The 17,640-nt window shown below is 39.2% G+C and overlaps 1 protein-coding gene and 1 long non-coding RNA gene across 5 annotated transcripts in view; both read left to right on the forward strand.

Annotated features, from left to right (window-relative positions):
* Nucleotides 1-2,269: 2,269 nt before the first annotated feature.
* The window catches only part of RBBP6 (RB binding protein 6, ubiquitin ligase), a 32,402-nt gene continuing 17,031 nt past the window's right edge, over nt 2,270-17,640 (forward strand). For 3 of the 4 annotated variants that reach the window (XM_059692100.1, XM_059692102.1, XM_059692101.1), the window contains exons 1-6: nt 2,270-3,480; nt 7,551-7,650; nt 10,934-10,970; nt 15,118-15,162; nt 17,207-17,295; nt 17,412-17,508. In XM_059692100.1, the coding sequence (XP_059548083.1) occupies nt 3,315-3,480; nt 7,551-7,650; nt 10,934-10,970; nt 15,118-15,162; nt 17,207-17,295; nt 17,412-17,508 (534 nt within the window). In that variant the 5' untranslated portion in view covers nt 2,270-3,314. The remainder of the gene's footprint in view (nt 3,481-7,550; nt 7,651-10,933; nt 10,971-15,117; nt 15,163-17,206; nt 17,296-17,411; nt 17,509-17,640) is intronic. The other variant, XM_059692103.1, reaches the window with a different exon arrangement.
* LOC132232672 (uncharacterized) lies at nt 8,178-10,324 on the forward strand. The gene is made up of 2 exons (XR_009452458.1): nt 8,178-8,892; nt 9,317-10,324. It is a non-coding gene; the product is annotated as an uncharacterized LOC132232672 (long non-coding RNA).

Raw genomic sequence — 17,640 nt, forward strand, 5'->3', positions numbered from 1 at the left:
CGTGGTGAAAAGGAAGCCGTGGTGGATGCCAGCCATAGTTTTTGGTGCTATGTTTATGCAAGTGGAAGCCCTTCAAAGAGACGCCTCCAGCACCAGCCACTTGACTTTACTTCCCAAACAGCACTTACTAGTAAATGTGCTTCTGCGCCAGGCACTGCGTGGCATGGTCTTCATCACCCCATCAGAAAGGCGTTGGGGGGTTTTTATTGCCCTTTTTAGAAAAAAAAAAATGTAAAATTTACCATCTTAACCATTTTTAAGTGTACAGCTCAGGGACGTTTAATATATTCACATTTTGGTACAACAAATCTCTAACTTTTTCATCTGGCAAAACTGAAACTGTGCCCACTGAGTATCATTTCCCACTCCCCTGCCCCCAAGGCACTATTTTAACCAAGACCAGCTACATAATTTGTGGGGCTCAGGTCGAAATGAAAATGAAAATGGTGAGCAATGCCAAGGCAGCAGCAGAGTATGAAACCAAGCACCGGGCGCTTCTGTGTGTGGCCACACAGGGCCCATGAGACGGGCCTTATAGGAAACCAAGGCCAGAGAACCTGAGTTACTTTCTGAAGGTCAAACGGCAAGTGTTGGAGCCTCTAAAAGGAGATGACTGTGGCCTGCTCTGTCTACGAGTCTGTCTCTATCTCGATTGTAGATAAGGTCGCCTTAGGACAGTGGTTCTCAACCTTCCTAATGCCGCCACCCTTTAATACAGTTCCTCATGTTGTGGTCACCCCCAATTTCATTGTGACAAATTAAACATAATTAAAGCATAGTGATCAATCACAAAAACAATATGTAATTATATACGTGTTTTCCGATGGTCTTAGGCGACCCCTGTGAAAGGGTTGTTCGACCCTCAAAGGGGTCGCGACCCACAGGTTGAGAACCGCTGCCTTGGGAAGACTTTTCTGACAAGATGCTGATGGATTTAAACCAAGTTCAGAGGGAATTTGGAGTGGGGATTTGGAAGTCCCTAGCAAACCTGGCCACCTCTGGGCCGTGCGACCTTGTTCTCAGTGACTGGCTCGGCGAGGATGAGGAAAATGCGTTGTAAGTGATAGTGAGTGTTACAGTTTATGAATGCAATTTTATTATATTATGAATTTTATGGATGTAATACTAACACCCCCATGCTCCAAGGGAAGATATTCCAATCCACTGAGGGGATTCTTGGCACAGCTCCCGGCTTTTATAATTAGAAATGAGATTTCGGACCTGCCACTGAACAGGCATTGCCCTGATTGTGGGAATTCAGAAAGTTCATGATTGCTAGTGTCAGTTCCCTCGTTTGTAAATTGGAGATAATGGTAGTGCTGACCACTTCGGGTTTATTGTTGATGTTAAACTGACATTGGTCGAACCACATTTATTGACACACATTGAACCATGTACCCGGCATGGTCCTAAATAATGGAAATGTACTCATTTATTTAATTCATAACAACCCAGTAAACCCAGTACCATTTTTTAAAATCCTCACCAGAAAATATGTTTTTATGGATTTTTTAGAGAGAGGAAGGGGAGAAAGAGAGACAGGAACAGAGACAGTGACAGAGAAACATCGATTGGCTGCCTCCCATACTTGCCCGACAGTGGATAAAACCCCAAACGTAGGTATGTTCCCTGACTAGGAATCGAACCCACAGCCTTTGGGTGCATGGGCTGACACTCCAACCAACTGAGCCACCAGCGAGGGCCAAGTAACATTTTTTAATGAAAATTTTTAGAAATTAAATTTATTGGGTGAGTGTTTAATGACATATCAGTTTCAAGTGTACAGAGCGATAACACATCTGTATCTTGCATTGTGTGCTCACCTCCCCAAATTCAGAGTGCTCCCCCAAAATGTATGGTAGTGGTTATAAATTCTACCCTGGGGCTGCTTCATCATTTCCATTAGAATATCTTAGGGTACCGAGTTTGTTGGAAGGGAAAGTTAGGGGGTGCGTGCATCGCAACCATAATGTTTACTTAAATTGGGGGGCTCGGAGGAGTTGGGGGCTGTAGGCAAGGGGAGTTACCCGGGCATCCCTCGGAACCCCAGTTTGTGGTGCAAACTAGCCCGGTAATAGCTGCTGAAATCTGAGCTCCCCTCCCAGAACCGCCCTATGGGTCGGCCCTCTTGGCAGCCTCCCCCTCCGCTTTTAAGGCCGATGGTTTCTTCCGCTCTCTCGGCTGGTTCCGGTTCCGCGCTCCGGCGTCACAAAGCGCGGGGTCACGTGGGCAGAGTGCGCTTTGTGACGCCGCGGGCCCCGCCCCTCGCCGCCGACGCGCGCACGCCGGCCCCGCCCGCAGGCGCTGCCCGTGCAGTTCCTGCTTAAGAGACCCCGGAGTGGGCGCTCGCTTGGAGTCAGGCCGCGTCCGCCATAGTGCCTGATCCGGAGGTGTCGCCGGCTCCTAGGGAGGGCCCGGGAGCGGCACGGGGCAGAACAGAAAGGAAGCCCTCGTCGTCGCCCGGCGGTTTCCGGGCGTGTTCTCGCCGTTCTGGGCCTAGAGGCGACGGGAGCGGAAGGCGAGAGAAGCGCGGAGCACTCGGCGTGAGGAAGCGTCCGGGAGCCTCGGCGGCGGCGGCGCCAGGTCACCGAAGCCCCCCCGGCCGCCGGCGGGGCCCGGGTGGTGAGGCCGCGCCCGGAGCCCGGTGGAGGCCCGCTGCCGGCTTGGTGGCGGCGGCGGGGGGTGGCGGCGGCCTGCGAAGGAAGGCCTGTCCTCCGCCGACCGCGCGTTTGGGCCTAGGCCGCGGCGCCGAGGCCTCCGGGGAGCCGGAGCCGGGGCGTGGGGGGGCGGGCCTGGGCCTGGGAGCCACGCCGGTCGTCCGCAAGCCCGGAGGAGGCGAGAGGCCGCTGGCGGACTGCGGGCCTAGGCCCTCTCCCCTCGGCCTTCTCGCGGGGCCCGGGGCACCCCAAACCACGGAGAGAGCCACCGGGAGGCGCGGCCGCGCTATGGACCCCTGACCCCGCCGGGTCACTCGGACTTGTAACGTGTGGACTGACCGCGACTGACTGCACCGCCTGCCGGCCCTTAGCATGAGCGAGGGGGACCCGGCCGGGTGACGCGGTGCCCGTTGGCGGAGCCCCTGGCCCTCCCGCCCTCGGCCGCCCTCCTGCACATGAAGTGATCCCGCGGTCGGGGTCTGGATTGCGGTTCTCACGCCCCTGCTGTGGGGAGGGGGTGTTTAACCCGAGGCCTTCGGTCCTTCGGTGTCTTGTGAGTGTTCTGTGTATGTACATATTCTGCTCTTAAGTTGATAAATATACATATATTGAGCGTGTCCACGTCTCCTCGCCGAACCTTAGGAGTCCTTTGGCACCATGTCCTGTGTGCATTATAAATTCTCTTCCAAACTCAACTATGACACCGTCACCTTTGATGGGCTGCACATCTCCCTCTGCGACCTAAAGAAGCAGATTATGGGGAGAGAGAAGCTGAAAGCCGCCGACTGCGACCTGCAGATCACCAACGCGCAGACCAAGGAAGGTGAGCACATGGGCTCGGTGCCGGCGGAGACTAACCGCCATCATGGCTGTTGTGGGTCCTTCCGAGGCCGTCGGGGCGGCCAGGGGTGGCGGCCTCGGCCTCGGCGCCGCACTGGCCGCGTTTGCTTTGTGCCCACGGGGCCCTGTAACAGGCTAGTCCCCTCCGGGGCTCGGGGACGGAGGCTGTGGTGGGGGCGGAGGGGGTGCTTTGGGGGCTCGCCCAGGGCTGCTGCTCAGACTTTCTGACCGGACAACTGTTGGGGGCAAATGTTCTGTCCTCTCCCTTCTCCTGTCTGTCTGTTCTAATTTTGGAATGGTCTTCATTGTGGAGAAGGGAGCCTCACGTTAATGTTTTGGAGGATTTAATCCAGCCAGTCTTCAGCGATGGAATTGCTTTAGTCTTGAGTGCAAATTTCAGAATTAGTGATACAGTAACTTAGTGGCTGTGCTCTTGGTTCATTTTTACTAAATATCAAAAACAGACTTTTTTAAAAAAAAAAAATGATTGCCAGACTTTACATAATGGTGTTGATAGTAGGGTACTGGAAAACAGTGGCTGCTGCCATATGAGTGCCAGTCACCCGCTGATTGTACTCTTTATATGCATTTTTTTAATAATGAGAGTTTAACAGTAGACATTGAAAATGTGACAGATGACCCTTTCAGATTCTGACTCTGAACTTGTCTTGGTTTCTTTTTCTCAGTATTGTAATGCTGACCTGTAGTTTTCAGTTGGTCAGTCTTTTGAGTTTTATTGATGGCATGAGGAGAAATAAGAGTGAAGTTCTAATTAGGTTAGGGTTTTTCTTGATTACTAAATTTGGTTTATGGTAACAAGGGTTCTTTTAATTGCAGTTGGGGGGGGGATCCCCCACTTCTAGCCTGTTGTTTGGTAGATAGAATGTCTTGTCGTGTTAAAGAGCTGTTTTCCATTTACATCCAGACATAAGTATGATTGTATTATTGTGTTAAGGAACACTATTGGCAATCATGACTCAAAAATATTCATTAAGAATTTTACTTATTCACGTGATAAAGTGAAAGAATATTCTGTTTCCCCCCCCTTAAAGAAAAGTTTCATACTTAAAGGGACACTTCACGTGAGGCCATGGTAATTGTAATTATGTGCAGCACCTCTGTACTTAGGAGAGGAAAAACTGGTGGTCATGAAGGTTTGAGAAACAGCTTTAAAAATATTATTTAAGAAAATAACTTAAGCCCAGGGAATTACTTTTTCTTTAAGGCCACCAAAAACATTCCTTAAGTTTTATACTTTACAGAACAGGTGACTTTATAAGAATTTCAGGCCATCTTGATAGGGGAATGGTACTTATGAATGAAAGACAGTATAAATGGCATTAAAGAATACTAGGTCAATTTTAATCATTAGATACTATGCAAGCTTCATATTTCATTGCAGTATTACACAGTTTAATCATTTGGGGCTAGACTTTGTCCATCTTTTCCACCTAATAACTGAGTACAACTAATAACTGAGTAAGGCGATGGAATTGTTCAAAATTAAAGACTTTTGTGACATGTTATTTTTTTTCTAAGCCAGGAAATTATGTGATACGTTATTTTGGTAAGCCCTGAAAGAGAGGGGAATGCTTTCTGTGCCCAGCAGCATGTTTATTTCATATGTTTGTGTGAACTGCCCTTATTGGAGAGAGCTTTGATACTAGAGTGGTTAAGGGAGGGAGCCCCGGGGAGGAGGTGTGGGTTGTTTGCAATCCTCACATTGGGGGAGAAATACTGGAGTGCAGAGGACAGTCACTTACTGAGCTTTATTGGAAATAGTATCCAGTGTCACGAGACAGCTGAGTAAGAGCCACTTAGTTTTAGCACCATCCAGTGAATTAAAGAGTACAGAATAAATGCTTATAGCTTCGTAATAGGAGATTGTATGTTTTTCCTGTATAATTTAACTGTATAACTTGTTTACCTATGTTTCTGCACCACCACCACCCCCCAAAAAAAGCCTTCATTTGAACTTACTGTGAAAGATTTGGAAGCTGAGGGTGAAGTATTTTTAAAATACTCTTATACATTTTCCTTCATTTCTCAAATGCATTTTGTTTTTCATTCTATCCATGATCTGCATGTTTTTGGATTAAAAATTATCCTGGTGTGTAGAAAGTTGTTGGTTTTTTTGAAGTTAACAGGCTATTTAAGGGTAGAAAATCATTGATGTAATTCAGGTACATGAAAATTAAAAGGTCAGTTACGATGTCTGTTGTTAGGGCACCTAACTTTTAGTTTGACACAGCACTTTGTGGATTAAATTAATTGTCCTAGAAAGCTACTGTGAACACATTTGCTATATCCCCCATCGCCCCCCCTTGAACACTTTTGAGAGTTGTTACACATTCAGAAACTGTCAGGTGTTTGACACCCAAGTTTTGATTCTAGAATTTGCTTTTTAAATTCTCCATCTCTGTTCCCAATATATCTTAGCTTGCTTAGAATCTGGAACTGTCATAAAGTATGCAAGATGATAGGCTTACATTGGTATTCCAGGATCTAGGAAATTGCATCATTCTAACTGATTACCTGTGAGATACAGCCTACTGCTTGAAATATACTGGAAAATAACCCTTTTCTGAACAACTTAGTTCATAACAGGAAATACCATCATATTATTTAAAAGAATAGAACTGATGATATATTTTCATATATATACGTGTGTGTGTGTGTGTGTATGAAAATGCTTAGATAAGTGACAAACTTGAAATAATTGGAAGTCAGTCACTTGGTGGTGAGTAACTTATGTGAAACAAGTAAACTCATAACCTTAACAGAATAAACCCTAATGTCTGTCTGATGGTGTGATTAAGGGAGTTGGGTACATTTTTTCCTCCTGCTCCCTGTATTGGATTATTTTTTTTTTTTGGTAATTTTACTAGTTCCTTCCTTAGCAACTCTTTTTACCATAGTTAAATCAATTGGTCCACTTACTCTTTAAATTTTATTCTTAAAGAAATTATTGCAATAGTAGTTCAAAGAGTAGAAAAATAGGATTCACTAATCTTCCCATTTGTCTTATCAGTAATTGACATCACTGTTCATCCAGTTGTTTAAACCAGGAACTCAGAAGTTCATGCCCAATTCTTGTTTCTCCTTCACCCCCCCCCCAGCCCCCCGCCCCCATCCCAATTCAATTGATCCACAAGCCTTAGCAGTTCTGCCTCAAACATTCTGACTCTCCATTTCTCTCTCATATCCCAGCCCAGACCATCCTTATCTCTTACCTGGACTGCACAGCAATGGCCCTATTAGTTAGCCTGTTTCTACTTTTATTTCTCTATGGATTCATGTCCACTTTAGATAACAGAGTTATCGTTTTGTTTTTAACAAAACTTCCATTGTTTTTGTTTAAAATCCTTCAATAACTTTCTGTGTAATTAGAAACAATATAAATCAATGTAAGGTCAGTACCTTTCTACCTGTATTTCACATCATTATTTCCTTTCATTTTCTTCAGCTGTTCAGTCTTTTTGTTTTTTCAAGTGCTTTCCTTTCTGTCTGAAACATAGCCTTTTGCACATCTGGCTGGCCTCTCAGTCTTTTAAGTCTCAAATGTCAGTTACTTCCTTGAATCAACATTCTATTCAAAGTTGCATTCCACTTAATTCTTTATTATAAAACCCTTTTTTCTGTATTTAAACATGGCAATTTAAATTTTTAGTCTCTTTTCCCCAGTAATACTTATGTTTAGGGGCTAGGAGAGACAGAATTTCTTGGTTATAAATAACAGCTTTTTTCATAGTTCAGATGTTCAGCATTAGTGGCTAACTTAACTGAAATTTGGGGTTCCACAAAAGTGGACCTGCCGGGGTCAAGAACAAGTTGACTATTCCGGTGTCCTTTGAAGAGAAGTCCCTTACGGCTTTGGATATTTGTTCTGACAGTATCAGTAATCCAGATGCAAGGAACACGGAGTTATTAATAATGCTCTTTTATATTTAAGTTTATTTCCCATAAAATTCATGTTTGAAGTCCTCTAATTCTTGAGGCCTGTAACTTTACCCAAATCCCCAAATAGAATTCATTTCTATCATTTATTTACAGAATATACTGATGATAATGCTCTGATTCCTAAGAATTCATCTGTAATTGTTAGAAGAATTCCTATTGGAGGTGTTAAATCTACAAGCAAGACGTACGTTATGTAAGTATCAATTTCATGTATTTAAGTTCTTAAAATAATAGACTGTTGGTTTGAGAAAGAACCAGGGATGTTTTAGAACCAAACCTCCTGCATCTCCTCAATCATTAAAACTGTGATGATTAGTTTGTTTTTTCCTGATTTCTTCCTCCAGGTAGATTAACTTAACCTGTAGTTAGGAGTAAGCACCATTAGGAAGAATTTTTACTCTATATCAGTAATATTTAGAAAGACAAAATGATGTTCAAATAGTGAACAAGTATTTCTGTACCCTTCTTTGCTTTTATTTGCCTCTACACTTTCTTTTTTCCACCTACTGTTAAAAAATGTATATGAGTTTCTTAAGAGATCTGTCCTAAATATTTTGTCACCATCAAGAGTATTAAATATGCCCTACCCGGTAGAGCGTCAACCTGTGGACCAAAGGGTCCCAGGTTTGATTCCGGTCAAGGGCACATGCCCAGGTTGCGGGCTCTATCCCCAGTGGGGAGCTTGCAGGCGGCAGCCAATCAATGATTCTCTCCTGGGCTTGATCCCCAGTGGGGAGCTTGCAGGCGGCAGCCAATCAATGATTCTCTCTCATCATGAATGTTTCTATCTCTCTCTCCCTCTTCCATCTTCTCTGAAATTAATAAAAAAATATTTTAAAAATTAAATTTAATTTAAAATAAAATTTAAAAAAAAGAGTATTAAGTAATGCCAACATTTGCTCCTCATCAAAAAGGGGTTTGTTTAGTCGGGAGGCTAGAGAGTTTATAGGATTTTTGAGCAGACACTGGAATCAAATTTAGGTTTGACTATACTTAATGCTTCACACTAATTTGTGACTTTGGGTAAGTTACTTAAAATCTGTACCTTAGAGTTCTCAAAATGAAATAGGGATATGAATGAACAGTGCCTGGTACATGGTAAATGACCAAAACAGCAGTACTTTAGGACTAGTCTAGAGCTTAAGAAGGAGGCAGGGTTAACATTTTATATCTTGTAACTATCTATACGTTCTTGCTATTTAATGGTGATAGCAAAATCATAATATGTGAAAAGGGCAGCAACTTAGGCCATTTGTTTATTTAAAGTTTTTTTTTAATTGATTTTTAGAGGAAGTGGGAGTGGGGCGACATCTGTCCACTGCCTCCTGCATGCTGTCTACCAGGGGTTGAGCTGGCAACCTTTTGGTGCACCAGATAATACCCAGTCAACTGAACCAAACAGGCCAAGGGGCAACATAGGCTATTTAAAGCAGGGGTCCTCAAACTACCGCCTGCGGGCCACATGCGGCCCGTCAAGCCGAAAACATTTATCCGGCCCGCTGGGTGTTTTTGCCGCCACTGTGTACATAGGAATTTGTTCATAGTTTTTTTAAAAACTATAGTCCAGCCCTCCAACGGTCTGAGGGACAGTGAACTGGCCCCCTGTTTAAAAAGTTTGAGGACCCCTGATTTATTTATTTATTTATTTATTTATTTATTTATTTATTTTATTGATTTTTTACATAGAGGAAGGGAGAGAGATAGAGAGTTAGAAACATCGATGAGAGAGAATCATCGATCAGCTGCCTCCTGCACATCTCCTACTGGGGATATGCCCGCAACCCAGGTACATGCCCTTGACCGGAATCGAACCTGGGACCTCTCAGTCCGCAGGCTAGGACCCCTGATTTAAAGCGTAGTGATTTCCCCTTAGAAATTAGATAACCTTATTTATAATTTTGGCAAATTCTGCTTTTGGTTAATGAAAAAATTCCGGAATTTGCTAATTTGTCAGTCCTAGGAAATGGAATGTGTCCTTAGAATTGAGGTACAATCATATCTTAGAGCTTTACTTGGTGTGGGCAAGAATTCATTCTTACAGATTATTCTGATTGTTTACTGTAAAGTTCCATTCCATTTGGAGGTCCTTTTGTATAATATCTTCTATATAAGAACAACTTAAAAGACTGAATACTTTTTTTTTTTTTGCTGTAAATACCAAGTGAACTATGTGTTTTTTTATGTAATCCTAAGAAATTATAAGGAAAAAATTAATTCCTAAAATCTAGTGTGAAATTACACTTTAATTTACCGAGTACCTTTTAAAAACATTGAGTTTCAGATTTATTTTTTTATATATTCAGAAACTCTTGGGGAATTATTTGAAGTACATAAAAAAAATAAGTTGGCTGTTAGAGAATTGCATGTTAATTCACTATGGATATGATTTCCCTTTTTTTTGACTCATAAAATGTCTCTTGAGTTTGTTGAGCCAATACTAGAAAAAGAAAACTTTATTTTTACCTCAGGACTTCCAAATTATGCACAAACTTAGAAACTCCTTTCAGGTTCTACACATTTCTGAATAGTCAGGACAGCATAAACTAAAACTAAACATATAAAGACTACATATTTAGCAACTCATCCTCTGGCCTGTGAGACCTTAAAAAAATTTCTTTTGGGGTTTATTTGTGTGCTCTTTTAAAATTAATTTATTCAGTTATCCATAACCATTTAACTCATTCTTTTGACTAAAATATTCTGTCAAACTATGTTGTATTTTTCTGGAAGTTAGAATTCTTGTTTACTGATAACCTTTGGTCATTGTTTTGAGACTTTAAAAATGAAGGTAATTATCCAATAGTATACAAACTTAAAAGCAACTTCAGTATCAAGAAAGTGTCTTTCAAATTAAAAAAAAAATTAAAGTAACTATCAACCTGTCTTTCTGGATTTGAAATCCAATTTTTGGAGCACAACAATTTTTCAGGGATCCAAATTACAAATATTAACGATGGTCTTGCTTTAAGAAAATCTGATGTGTGAAAATTTACATCTGTACCTATTAAGAACTGGGGGAAAGTTTAATAGGAATAGTTCCTAATAGTTCTTAATAGACTGAATTATAATATTCTAAGTAGCAATAAGTCAAAAGGCATATGAGTTTGTGGAGGTGGATTGTTAGAGGTGCGAGTCATATGGGACATTGTCTTAACTCTCTCATACTTACATTTTTCAGACCATTATTCTAATAAACATATTTTCACTCAAATGCAATCCATTTTTCCTGAAAGATTCTAGAGGTCTGCCAGGCCTCCAGAATAGATTTTTTATTTTTATTTTTTTTAAATCACAAATGCATCTCAAATTGATAGTGTTCAAAGGTGGTAAAGGTTAATAAAGTAGTGTACTATTTTGGAAATTGGCTGTTTGTAAATCTTTGTCCCAAAGGAAAATTGTCCTGCAAATGTGTGATAGAGATAAAATCCTAACTAGCCGCTCATAGAGCTAATGTTATTTTTGTTTTTGTTTTTTAGAAGTCGAACTGAACCAGTGATGGGAACTTCAAAAGCAGTATGTAAAAACACAATCTCACACTTTTTCTACACATTGCTTTTACCTTTATAATGTTGCAGTGAAGTAAATCACATTAGACCTTAATATCCAACTGATCATAGTACATATTGTAAATAAAATGTATCTTGATGACAGCTCAGTTGAATCTGGATATATGTGGCATAATTTGCACACTTACTTTGTAGAAATGGGTAATTTGTGCCCCAAGAACACTGTTTCGTATTAAATGATAGCAACCCTGTATGACACTGTGTTGTACAGTTAATGTATGATCCTTTTTAGATCATGTAGGTTTTACATTACTGAACATGATAACATGTTCTGCATCTGTCTGTCTATAGTTAGTATTTTGTATGTATGTACAGGCTGTTGTGTGCTTTTTGTTTCTTGCAATAAAAAAATGTTTGGAGTGTATAATTTGCCATTTTCACGTTGTATCACTTAGTTTTTGTTAGATTTTTTTTTTCTGCCTGATGGATGGCTTTTAAAAGGGCATTAGCAACATGCAAAGCTCCATATTAAAGTTTGATGCTTTCTCCAAGTTCAGACACATGAGAGAAGAAAGCTTTCCAGCGACCACTGATGCAGCTTTATTATTTAGTTTTGCTTTATTTGGCAGTTCTGAGCTCCGATTCTTTGTTTCTGTCCTTACTATAAAGTGAAACCCGAATTGGGCCCTCCAACAGGATATCAGTCTCCTCAGTGATTTTGATGATTTTATATAATTGAGTACATTGTTTTCAAATTTTAATATAAGGTCTTTCAGTTCCAGTTTGCTCAGTTGTCCAAATTAAAATATTTCCCTCATTCTCATAAGATATTAATTGTAAGCTAATTGAGAACTGTACCTTATCAAAGGTAACTGCCCTTAACCAGGGTAACATCTTAATTTTATCACAGATTAACTCGAAGTACGGCACCATTTTGACTGTGAGCGAATAATTAGTAGTAGTCCTCAGTTGTGGGATGAAGCATCTGTTTCCAACACAGGTCTGCAGTAATTGGTTCTGTAAACTGGATGGTTCTCTAAACATTTGACTGCTCAGGCTGATTTATACACAAGATGTCTGAAATCTTCATTTAGAATTCAAGGGTACTGCTTGCTGTTTCACTTTATCCTTTTTAAATACTGATCTTGAATTGTGTATTAGTCATTTCACTAACCTTGGATCATTGGATCTTAAACATGATAACATAGAAAATCTGAACTTTGGACTTGTTCTCTAAAGTATATATGGCCTTTAGTTCCCATGGAATTAAATACAGTGATTCCAAACTCATAGTGTTTGGGGTTCCCCCCCTCTTTTGGGGTATATGGGTTTTTGTTTTTTTAAGCATAATGCTGTAAAAAATGTCCAAGTTTCTGTTTTGCTGGTGATTGGTTTAAAACTGATTTTTTAAAAATGTATCCAAATGCTAGCACAAAGTAGATGACTATCCTGGTGACTGTAGTAGTTAATGTAACACATTTGTATAAAGTACATTTTATATAGTATTTAAACTAATTCAGATGAAGTTTTATTTCTTGAAAACAGTTATTTCCTTTTTGTTTATTAGCATGTGTATAAACACAAATCACATGTTCATAAATAAAGTTAACATTCTTTTAGCCTTGTGTGTTCCCTGGCATGTCTGTATTACACTTATAAGAAGCAGTTTATTTTATGCTTATTTAGGTTTCTCTTTCTTTTTGTTTTTAGTACTTTAAAAGTGGCTTTAATTTTTAAGTAGAATTATCTGAAATGGAGACATTAGATAACAATATCCCCGTCATTTATTTGCTTGGGGTACATTTGCTGACATTTAGGATGAGAGAAGAGCTTCGACAAGTATAATTTGTTCCCATCTTAAGAGACTTAAGAATCACATGTATTGTTCTAAAAACCAAGTAAGATAAAAATCACTAAACCAGGTTTTTACATTCTGATTAGTAGAAGTGAATGTATGTACATTTTGGTAACTTGGCCATCTCTAATCAAAGATGACTGGCTATATCTGTCTGTACTCTTCAGCTTTCTTTATTTAGTTGTCCTTCCATGTTGAGACTCCAAAACTGGGTCTTCTTCCTACTAACTGAACATCAGAATTACATTGTGTAGGATCCTTTAATTTCAAGTAAGTGTATTTGTCATTAAAGATTTTAGATTCTTGCTCCCAGAAGCAAGACCACAAATTAGATGTGGGGAGGTGTCTTAATGATATCCACAGTATGCATCAAGCAGTTGTTTTGAAGACTTTTTTTTTAATATGGCAGAATTTGTTTTTATCAATAGTCTGAGAGTTACTGTATTTATTGATGTTTAGAACATACAAATTTCTAGTCATTTTTAAACCATTCCTTGTCGGCAAGTTTTCAGTTTTTCGTACCTTGCTATATGTAGAAAACAATTAGATACCCTTCTAAATTTGTGGTACATTTGACTTCCTTGTGGATTATAAAATATTTAGGTGCTATGGTGATTATTTGGTGGAAAAAAGTTTCTTAGATGCCATTGAATATCTGAAACCACTTTCAACCCAATAAATATCCAGTACTAATAACAAGTTGGCAGAAAGCTAAAAAGGAGGACAAGAAAGCCTGGCTTAAGAACAAAAAAGACGTTATATTTTAAGTGTTAGAGTGGGATGAACAAAAACGTTAGTTTTTCAGTTCCAGCAGTAAGAGAGTTAACATAACTGATTTACTTCCTTTCTAAGGAAATGATCAGTATCATATTCGAGGTAGTAAAGGACTGTTTTAAAGGCTATTTGTTTCATTGGTTAGAAGCATAATACAGTATATAGATGATGGGTGACAGTAGTTTATTCAGTTCTTGTTATTTAAATTCAAACAGTTCCTGGTTGATGTAAAATGTAACCCTCTTTAAAACAGATTTGACTAGGTTAATTTATTCTGGCTAAAAATAAGATATCGTAAATTCTCTCAAAATTTTTTTTAACTTGCCCCTTGAGATTAGTTCTATTAGGAAACTAAATTTTAAGAGCTGGACAGTTGTGAGGACCCAATGGTGGATTATATGGTTGAGTATTAGGAATGTGGGATTCATGCATTATGAACTCTTTAGAGTCCCTCAGTATAGAGCTATGAACCTTTATTTAAGCATCTCAGTAATAATAGCCATCAAACTAACTTTTGTTTTCTTCTTTGATTCAGACATCTTGTTACATTCTCTCCATTTTAAGCTAGAGTTATAACCAATAATGCATGAGAGAATTCTAACAAGTTCCTAAGTACATAGAAAGATAATGCTTTCATTTGGGTACACCTGTAGGAAAATTATATCTTCACAATTATGTGCTAAAGATAAGTGTGTGTGCGTGTACATATATGCACATATATATATGCTTTTTAAAAGCTGATATTAAAATCATGTCAGGGAACCAAATAATGAAAAATTTAAGAAAATCACATTTGAAAACACTTTTTTTTAAAAGCCCCCTTATATCTTTCATTTCTAATACTTGCTCCATTTGATTAGTTTTCTTTTCACATATTAAAATCATCCTCATATGAACCAGCTCTGTTTGCCCTTGCCTCGGGGCCCTTTTGTTTAGCTTAACATTTTTGCCCTGATATAGTTGTGTTTTCTTTGTCAAGAAGTTACTTGTTACTCTCCATATGGGAGACTAAACTTACTTAGATTGAGGAGTGTATGCTTAAAAAAAGATCAAAAGTCACAATTAGTGGGAGTTTTATTCAAGATTATCTGAGCCTTTAAAGAACTGCTTGTTTTACAATTTACATAATGACATTCCAGGAAAGTTAGATTTCTTGCTCTCCTAGTGTCCATTGTCTTGAGCATCATCAAATTTAGAGACCACTGACAGACACTGGACTCTCCCTAGCATTTAGTCACCTGCCTGCACAGAGTGCCTATATGATACACTTTTCCTTTCCCCGTTTTCCCATTGTGATTTAGCCCCCCTCAGCTGTTAGCCTTTATTACTGTGTGTGAACTACGTAGGGAAAGGAGGGGTGAGCTACACTTTCAGCTTTAAAACACTTTTTAGAAAATAACATTCTTTAGAATACTACTAAGGAAATGCCCAATATTTAAACATTAAGTGGCAGTAGGAACTAACTGATCACTTTTAGATGTTTTCAGTGTGGAACTTGAATGTGTGTTTAATTTTTTGTGAACAGATTGATGACTCTTCTGCATCTATTTCTCTGGCCCAGCTTACAAAGGTATATATACATATATTCTTGAAAATATTAATCTTTTTCTAACATCGTATTTTTATGTGGAACAATTTTTTGGAGGGGTTGGGGGAGGAGATTTTTGTAAAAATATTGTATGTATTATTACTATCCTGTAAAGAGTAGTTGTGGTTTTGAGAAGATAGGGGGAGTGCTTTGTCAGCCTCAGCACAATGTTGGAGTGTTTTCATCTTCAAGACAGAAGAAACACAATGAAGCTACTCATACTTTCCCCCCCTCATATATTATGTTTTTAATTGTACATTGGAAACTAAGAAAGTTCTGGAGGAATTCCTTGGTTTTGGCTGTAAATTATGTGGACTTTATTTAAGCAGCCAAATAGAAGCTTTCCTTTACACGGACAATTGCATGGTTCTTTCTTGAATATTTGAATTGAACCCATGAAGGTCAATATATTAAATGTGATACAATTGCTTCTTTATACTATAGACTTGTAGTCTGTCTGCATTAGAAAAAGTTTTAAACAACCTAATTTGTTTGAACACAGACTACATGAATTGTGATGTATACAGCTGTTTGCAGGAATATACCAATGTGTATGTTTGGCAGAGGGGCAAAATGTTACCTCCTGAAATCATTGTATATGCCATGTTTTGCTATAAGATTGCTTACATTTTCTGCTCAACAGTGTGTACTTTTTATTTGGGAAAGCACTAGTAATGGGCTACTTTTAAAAACAATAGATTTAGCTTGCAAATCATGCCTTTTTTTAAAAAGGCAATTATTACAGAATAGACAGATTTTTGAGGGCCAAAAAGGAAGTTTTCCAAAAATCTTTTTTTTTTCCTACTATCAGAAATATAAAGCCAAATTTAGCAACCACGATTAATGAGTTGATGGGTTTTCCATTGGTGCTATCCCTCTAGGTCCACCACCTCCATCTTATACCTTGGTTTTGTTATAGGTTGTGTCCTTTTCCCTTAGAATGTACCCCTTCCCTCCCCCCCCCCCAAAAAAAATGTCCTAGTTCCTTTTCTGAGAAAACTAAACATTAAAATGGATAACTCTAGAGCATAAAGTGGGCTAAAACTGTCCTCCTAATTTTCTAATACAAAGTAGTTTAGCATAGACTTAACATCATTAGCAGTTTATAGGTTACTGTTTCAATCCTTATGTGCTGTAAGGACCATATTCGAGTTTGGGTCTATTCCTACCATTGTTTCTCTTTGGGAAGCAGTTGGGGAGTTTTGGAGGTTTGGGGAATTTTTTTTTAACTATTTGTAAATTAATGTTTGGGTTCAAACAAATTAGTTGTTCAACATGTAATCAAGTTTTCTGTAAATGTTGCTGTTCTAAGCTCTGTTAATGTTAAGCATTCTTTGTATACAAAATTACAATAAAATGTTAAAACTGGTTGCTTGTTTTGTGAATGAATGTAAAGATAAAAACCCAATGAATGACTGATATGAGTGCTAGATGCCTGAAGATTCAAGCTATTAGGACTCACTCCCTTAGACCCTGCTTATATCTACACTTGTATATACCTTAAAGATGAAGTTCATAAAAATTTGGAGAGTTGGATTTAAAATTATGAATGCTCATTGCATGTGCTTTGCTTTGTTCTTAATTTGAAATTGGCACCACTCCCTAAAGAGCCTTCTGATTTTTAATGTGTTCAGTTATTCTACCCCCAATCCCACCTCCCAGTTGTAAGTACAAAGTACTATAGTCTTAGTGCTACGACACTTGAATTATTTTTAAGGTTGGAAAACATCAAGTGTTTCTTTCTAAACTTAATCTGCTTTTAACTCTTAAGAGGAGTAGTGTGCAAATCTTAACACAAGGTATAAACAGGGTCTAAGGTCTGAGTGCCCCCAGAAAGACTTTCTCCAATCCCGCAGACACTCAAACACCCGAGGAACTCCCGGTGCCTCTTCTGGGTTATATGTGTAAATAGCTGTTTTTATGCAAGATTAGATACTGCTCTTTACAGGATGAGTGGTGTTGTCTTTGGCTGTGTGGTCTTACATGTGTTTCTAATGTGTGTGTCAAATAATTACCTGTTAAACAGACTGCCAATCTGGCTGAAGCCAATGCTTCTGAAGAAGATAAAATTAAAGCAATGATGTCGCAATCTGGCCATGAATACGACCCAATCAAGTAAGTTCATAAGTACTGTATACTACTAGGGACTTCGGGGTGGATTTCTCCCTCAATCAGAGGCTTTATTTTTTTTTTAAGATTTTGTTTACATGTAATTTTTTTCTCCCTTTCAGTTACATGAAGAAACCTCTAGGTCCACCACCTCCATCTTATACCTGTTTCCGCTGTGGTAAACCTGGCCATTATATTAAGAATTGCCCAACAAATGGGGTAAGTCCAAAGTACAAAACATAGTTCAGCTTATTTTTCTTACAGTTATTTATTAGCCTTTTTTTTTTTCTTGGTAAATACTGCTTTCTATAGTACAAGGGCAAATGACCACAGCCTCTGTGGTCAAAGCCA

Source organism: Myotis daubentonii, chromosome 4 (assembly GCF_963259705.1).
Source record: "Myotis daubentonii chromosome 4, mMyoDau2.1, whole genome shotgun sequence".
Classification (NCBI taxonomy): domain Eukaryota; kingdom Metazoa; phylum Chordata; class Mammalia; order Chiroptera; family Vespertilionidae; genus Myotis; species Myotis daubentonii.